General features: G+C 42.7%; 1 protein-coding gene across 1 annotated transcript; it reads left to right on the top strand.

The window, feature by feature from the left end:
- Positions 1–2,725: 2,725 nt before the first annotated feature.
- On the top strand, positions 2,726–5,035 carry LOC120882190 (spindlin-2). The gene is made up of 2 exons (XM_040266076.1): positions 2,726–3,458; positions 4,087–5,035. The coding sequence occupies exon 2, from the start codon at positions 4,089–4,091 to the stop codon at positions 4,863–4,865; it is 777 nt and encodes a 258-aa protein (XP_040122010.1). The 5' UTR covers positions 2,726–3,458; positions 4,087–4,088; the 3' UTR covers positions 4,866–5,035.
- Positions 5,036–7,352: the final 2,317 nt, after the last annotated feature.

The following is a 7,352-nucleotide window of genomic DNA, read 5'->3' on the forward strand; positions in this document are numbered from 1 at the left end:
TCATTGACTCTGACTAGGTTTGATACTTAGTCATAAAACAATTACTTGGACAATATTTCAGTGCTCTGAAAGGTCAGACTTAGGTTGTTCCCAAGAGGAAGAAGGACATATTATTACCAGAAAAAATGTGATGAATGCTAGGCTGCAATGTGTTACAATTCAACACATTTTGCTGCGTATCATCCTTATGAAGCATTCTTGCTATATATACATGTTCAATTATGTCTCCATTGTGTCAAATGTTATGCAGTCTTAAAACAGAATGAAACTGGGTCATTTGCAGAGACATGGATGGACCTAGAGACTGTCATACAGAGTGAAGTAAGTAAAAAAGAAAAAAAAATATTAACACATATACGTGGAATCAAGAAAATTGGTATAGATCATTTTATTTGCAAAACAGAAATAGATATACAGATATAGAGAACAAATGTATGGATACCAAAGGGGAGAAAGGGGGCTTGGATGAATTGGGAGATTGAGATTCACATATATAACTATTGATACAATATATAAAATAGATAACTAATGACAACCTACTGTATATGTCAGGGAACTCCACTGAGTGCTCTGTGATGACCTAAATGGGAAGGAAATCCAAAAAAGAGGGCATATCTGTATATGAATAGCTGATTCACTTTGCTGTACAGTAGAAACTAACAACATTGCAAAACAACTATATCCCCATACAAATTTTAAAAATTGTAGAAAATGAAATTCAATCTACAGTGACAGCAAGCAGATAAGCAGAGGAGGCAGTAAGTAAGTGTGGGATGGTGGGATAAACAAGGGGGCATGAGGAAAGTTAAGGATTTGGATTCGTTCACTATCATGACTGTGGGTATGGTTTCATGGATGTATGCCTGTGTCAAACTCATCAAATTGTACGCTTTAAAAATGAAAGTTTATTGTAAGTCATTATACCTCAATAAAGCTCTTAAAATTTATTAATAAAAGTGGAAAGGAGAAAAAATTTTTAAAAGCCTCCATGCATTCTTTCATCAATTACCAGTGAAATGTGAATTGTTACCATCTATTTTGAAAACATCCTTGTTTTCAAAGAATAACTGCTTTTTTTTTAATTTTAAGACAATAGACTATTGATTTTTGAAATTTAAATAAATTGGAAAGAAAATGTGTGCCCTTTTGGTTCTTCTTTTTAACAACATATTTGTGAGATTCATTCAAATTGTTGCATGCAGTTGTAGTTTACTCATTCTCAATCCTGTATGATAGCCCATTGTATGAATGGATATACCACAAAATATGCCATCTACCATTTATGGAAATTTGGGTGATTTCCAGTGTGGAGCTATTATAAATAGTTGATATGAAAAGTAAGATGATAATAAATAATTTCCCAACCAAGGCATGGAGGACAACAGGTCCAAGAGACAGAGAATTTGGTGGATGTTTTTCCACTGAGGAAGTTTAACCACTCTAGAGGGAACTGCTGAAAGGCTTATCTCAGAAGAGGTTATGACACCCTGTTGAAGCTAAGGATAATTGGAATCCAGAGTCCTGGCAAATCCCATTAATTTTTGGTTGGGACTCCACGGAATAAAAGTTAGCCAGAAATAAACTCTCCCATGAACTAAAGCATGTCTTAAATTTGCTTTCTATTAAAAAAAATTGTATGAACTTTTACTTGCATCAGTTTTAGATATGATACATTTTTTCATAACTGATGATATTAATATTTTATACTTTGATAATTGAATCAAGTTTTTATTGATCTTTCCTTTTTAGTAATTATTTTAAGCATTGTTGCTTTGTTAGTATTCAATCTATCACTTGATTCAGATATTATCTGTATTTAATAACCACTAAACATTGAGTTTGTTTAGTTGGTTTTGAGTTGTTTATTTTGTTGCATTTTACATTTTAATAAATCTATTGATATTAGAATAAATTTAGTGTAAAAATTTTCCTCAAATTTTTAAAGAATCATTCCAGCATTCCTTAAAGAATAATTTTTCATTGATTCTCCATCATTTTATCTAATTGTTTTTTTTTTCTAATTGGTGTTTATAAACTTATTTTTTCCTGAAGCTCTCTTTTCTGATAAATAGACTAAATTACCAGCTATTGTGGAAACATAAATGTTCAATAATGGGAGAAATTAAATTGTGGCCCCTGTAAAACTGAGTTTCATGGACCAAAAGCCATACATGCAATAGGTGCTCAATAAATATTTGATGATGAATAAGAGAAATAATAGTTTTCAGAATATTTAATATTTTAAGAAAATGCATAATCAATAAGGGAAAAAAAAACAGGGTATTAACTTGCCTGTGTAAAGTGATCCTAGTTTTGTAAGAGCCTAGAAAAAATGACAAAACAAATAATGAATGGTAGTATATGGCTGGGAACCCTAGGGAATGAGAGCTAGAATTGCAGCTGATTATTTTCTTCATATCAATTTTCCAAAATTTCCACAATGTTAACATTGTGGAGGAAATTCATTTGCAATAGAGTAAAAGAACAGAGACTTAAGAAATCAAGTCCAATAGTGACCAGTAAGGTTGTTCTAGTGGTAAAGAATCTGCCAGCTAATGCAGGAGTTCCAAACCTTGGTAGGGAAGGGAGTCTGAAATAGCAACTGACTCCAGTATTCTTGCCTGGAAAGTTCCATTGACAGAGCAGCCTGGTGGGCTACAGTCCATGGGGACTCCAAGAGTCACACACCACTGAACTCACACATTTACTTACAAGGAAAGCTTACATAGGGATTGGGTCAAGATGGCAGACTGAGCACATTTTTCCCTTTCTACCAAAAATCCTTGTTAATTACAGGAAAGGCACATTTTAGTATGAAAAATAACTACATAAGTGCACCCGGGGAAAGTAAAGACAAATTCCTAGTAGATGGAAAGCAGATGGAGCAGGGACGTTTACAGGATAGAGGTGGAGGTGAGCACAGGAGAAACAGGACCCTGAAACGGGGAGGAAAGAGGAGGGGGCAATAGGGAGGAGGATTATAGCTCCAGCTGCTTCAGATTTGGGAAAGGGGCGGGATCGGGAGACAAGTAGCACCTCCCATGCCCAGGGCAGTGGTGGGCTTAAGAGTTGAGGTGGGGCAGGCGGTGTTTGGCAGGAAGGGGAGGCTTCTCTCCTGGCAGGAAGCTGCGCTACGGAAAAGGGAGGAGACTACTGCACCAGTAGCGGCTGGTGGGATCCCCATGTCGCAGAGGGGCAGCCGCCACCAAGAAAGAGGCGGAGGGCCTCAGAACAGAGTGCTGAAGACACCGCCGCCATCCTCCTCTCCTACTCCTCCGTCCTTCTGAAAGAGCTCCTCGATTAAGGATCCTCCCTCCCAGCTCGTGCAAGCACCCAGCTCATCGCCTGCCTATTCTGCTTGCACACAGACTCACCGGAAAGGAAGCTGCGAGGTGTCCGATTTGCACACGTGAAGCCTGAGATCCGGGCGGTGGACGCCAGGAAAGAAAAGGCCATTGGTGGGCACCAGGACAGAGAAGGGGGTTGGGATGGATTCCTGCCAGAGATAAGGGATGGAGGCAGGCGCCCGGTGAGGCTAGGGTGGGAAGGGGGAGTGCAATGGGCAATAGGAAAGGGGCATAGCGTTAGGAAGCAGGCAAGATATTGAAGATGAGCACAGGGAGGCGAGGGCACTGGGGGCCAAGAAAGCGAGTGGAGGTAGACAGGGGGCGTGTGAGTAGCAGACAACTGGGGTGTTCTGAGCAGGACGACAGTGAGTGAGGGCATGTGGGTCAGGGCTGTGGAGGAATAGGGGTTTTGCAGGGGATTCAGAGTGGGCGTCAGTGGCGGTGACAGAGGCTGAGGTTTCTGAACAAGGACATAGTCTGCCCCTTCCTGCAGAGTTCTTAACCTCAGGCAGCACCACTGCTGCTGTCGCTGCCGCCGCTGCAGCCTTTCACCGCAGCCTCAGGGAACCTAGAAGGCAGAGCACTTTCAGGCACACAGCCAGGATTTCCAGCATTACTGCCAGGCTCATGGGGAAATTTTAGGCGCTGGCGCGGGGCACATGGAGACGTCGCTGTCGGCAGAACTTCACCTTATGGCATATTCAGTGTTCCTCTCTTATCTTCTCTCCTCCTCCTGCAGACATGAAAACCCCCAACTCACAGGAGGCCGAAGCGCAGCAAACCAGGGCTGTTGCAGGAAAGGCCACTGGGTCTGCAAACATGATGAAGAAAAAAGCCTCACAAAAGAAGCAGAGAGGCAGACCTTCGTCGCAGCCTCGCAGGAACATTGTGGGCTGCAGAATTTCACACGGATGGAAGGAAGGTGATGAACCCATCACTCAGTGGAAAGGAACTGTTCTGGATCAGGTGCCTATAAATCCTTCTCTTTATCTAGTGAAATATGATGGAATAGACTGTGTCTATGGACTGGAACTTCACAGAGATGAAAGAGTTTTGTCTCTTAAAATTCTTTCTGACAGGGTGGCATCTACTCAAGTCAGTGATGCAAACCTTGCAAATACCATAATTGGTAAAGCTGTGGAACATATGTTTGAGGATGAGCATGGTTGTAAGGACGAATGGAGAGGAATGGTCTTAGCCCAAGCACCAATCATGAAAGCCTGGTTTTATATTACCTATGAAAAAGACCCTGTCTTGTACATGTACCAACTTCTAGATGATTATAAAGAAGGAGACCTCCGTATCATGCCAGAGTCCAATGAGTCTCCTCTCGCAGAAAGGGAGCCAGGAGGAGTTGTAGATGGTCTGATAGGTAAACATGTGGAATATACCAAAGAAGATGGGTCCAAACGGATTGGAATGGTCATTCACCAAGTGGAAGCCAAACCGTCTGTGTATTTCATCAAGTTTGATGATGATTTCCATATCTATGTCTATGATTTGGTGAAAAAGTCCTAACTGTCAGGATAAACTTTGCCACATTTGTGAAAACAAAAGTGTACTTTGTAGACATGCAAAATAATGTTACTTTTCAATGTATTGAAAGCTTTAGGGTCCATGTTGATTCAACATCTTTGCCAGCATAACTATTGTCTTGTTCTAAGAAATACAAATGTATGTGGTCATGACATGCTGTGTGTAAGGAATTTGTCACATTGAAAAGGTTGGGTGTGTTTGGTGGATGGAACATGAAAGGAAGGAGAAGCTGTAAAATTCAGGCTGTGAATAAATTTCAGCTAGTATCATAATCAGTCAAATAAAAATGGAATAGAACTTAGCTGGTTTGGGCTAGGGAGAAGAGAGGAGAATGAACTAGAGATGGGCTGTGGGGGGAAAGGAAAAGGGAAGGTGGCTGCTTAAGAAAGGATGTGGGAAGGGGCTGGAAATGGAGAGGCTCTTAAGGGGAGGGGGACCTAAGAATGGGAGGCAGCCAACTAGAAGAGGGCGAAGAATAACAGGGAGAGTGAAATCTTGGGGCTAAGGGAAAATGGACAGGATAAATTGAGTAAAAGGGACACAAAGACGTTTGGAAGAGGTCCAGAGTAAGGGAGAGAAAGACAAAGTTGGCAGAGATCAGAGGAGGGCAAAAAGGGACACTCCAGAAGGGAAGGGACACAGAGGAAGGAGGAATTCTAAGAAGAAAGACTGACAAAGAGACCAAGAATAGAGAAAAAAGGGTATGAGGTGTAGAGCCTATGAGAGATGGAAAGACCCAAGAAAACTAGGCCCTCTGGCAGTATCCAAGTTGCCCTCCCTAGCTCTGTGCACAAAGGATGTGGCAACCAACAAACCACATGGATTGGAGCTTCCCTAGAGGGGAATGTTGACAGGACAGTCTCAAGAGTTAAGCTGGAACCAAGTTTATACTTAAAAGACTTTTATTCTATCAGGGATATCATGCCACACCTGCTGAGCAGAGCCCAGCCCTCAGCTTAAACACACTGCCTGGTGCTCCATAGCAGAGGGGCTGTGGGGAGTTTCCTCATAGTTTCCAGAGGGCCCAGGAGCAAGAAATCTCAGACATGAAGTTCTTGGTTCACTTCCCCTACACTGAATAAACAATTTTTTTCAAGAATGAGTTAGTGGAGTTCTCAGATCATAAGAGATGTGCCACCTTGCATTTGGAAAGCACTGTATCCAGAAAAATGGAAACTTGCTCGATCCAGATATTGCACTCATCTCACTGTTCTTCATCCTCCGGGGCTATGCTTTGGCTTGCATCCTTACAGAAGAGAGGCAACAAAGGATTGAGCTTAATGTTTCTCTCCAGGGCATGGAGAATACTTGACTGCCCATGCTTCTCTCAGCCCCTGCCTGAAGCCACAGGTATCCCACCCCCGTCCCCCCGACGTGTGCTTCACCAGATGGAGGTCTGCTGCCTCCAGAAACCCCATTCTGGCACTATCCCAGCAAAACCAGTGCCTACTGACCCTTCACGGTGCCTACTGACCCTTCACGGTACCTCCTGACTAGTCTTGCCCACTTCAAGCACACAGGGAACTGTGCTGGAAATGTGTGCTGTTCTATTTCCAGGTGAGATAGGTGGCATGGGCAGTTGAGCAGGGAGATGTGACTTTGTATAACTAAGTCCTTTGACTGTATAGTGCCACATAGGTGGTTGGTGGGAAGAGGGTGTGGTAATTCCCAATAAATTCCCTCTGAGGTATGGTGTCCCATTACGTGGGTCTTTGTCCTTCTCACTTTCTTTCCTTCTCCCAGTTCAGCTGTGGGAAAAACTTCAAAACTCTCTCTGTTTTTCCCACTCCACACTCTTCACTGCCCTCAAAGAAACAATTCTGGTGTCCCTCTTCTGGCCAATAACTCCAGGTATAGCAGGGAGAGGGGGAGGCAGGGAGCTTCCCAGAGTGGAAAGAAGTTGGTAATTCCAGTTCATTCTCTCCACCCAACATGATCTGAAGCTGTTTGCCTCAAGAATTCCACAAGACAAGCTCACCTCACCAGAGCAGGGATAGGTTTTCTTTCATACATCCCATAATTCAGTCTAGCAAACACCTGCAGGCCACTCATGGGCCTGTTTCAGCCCACTGTCATATTTTGGTTGATCTTCATGCTTTTATCATTGTCCATTTTAAAATTAGCTATATAGACATTTGGGGGATTTCACATTTCAAAAATCCACATTCCTGGCTTGTCTGAGGAAACAAAACAATAGACCAAGGTTTGGGGCCCACATTCCAACAAGGACACAAGCAGTTGACTCTGAGGAAGGGCTCAGCCCATTTTAAACTCAGAAAACTCTCTCGAGTAGGCCATGCCCCCAGATGGCCTGCTTCACTCTAATAAAATACCCAGATGTCCCCTGGAAGAATTTGCATTGGTAGCTTAGCCCCCCTTTGGCTAACTTTAACCCCATTTGCTTTTTATTTTATTTGCTTTATCTTCATCTCACCAATACTTACTTCAGGGGGGCTCTCTGCCAGGCAG

Source organism: Oryx dammah, unplaced genomic scaffold, assembly GCF_014754425.2.
Source record: "Oryx dammah isolate SB20612 unplaced genomic scaffold, SCBI_Odam_1.1 HiC_scaffold_23, whole genome shotgun sequence".
Lineage (NCBI taxonomy): Eukaryota > Metazoa > Chordata > Mammalia > Artiodactyla > Bovidae > Oryx > Oryx dammah.

Coding starts and splice junctions, on each gene's coding strand:
- LOC120882190 (XM_040266076.1), top strand. CDS start 4,089: ATGAAAACCCCCAACTCACAGGAGGCCGAAGCGCAGCAAACCAGGGCT.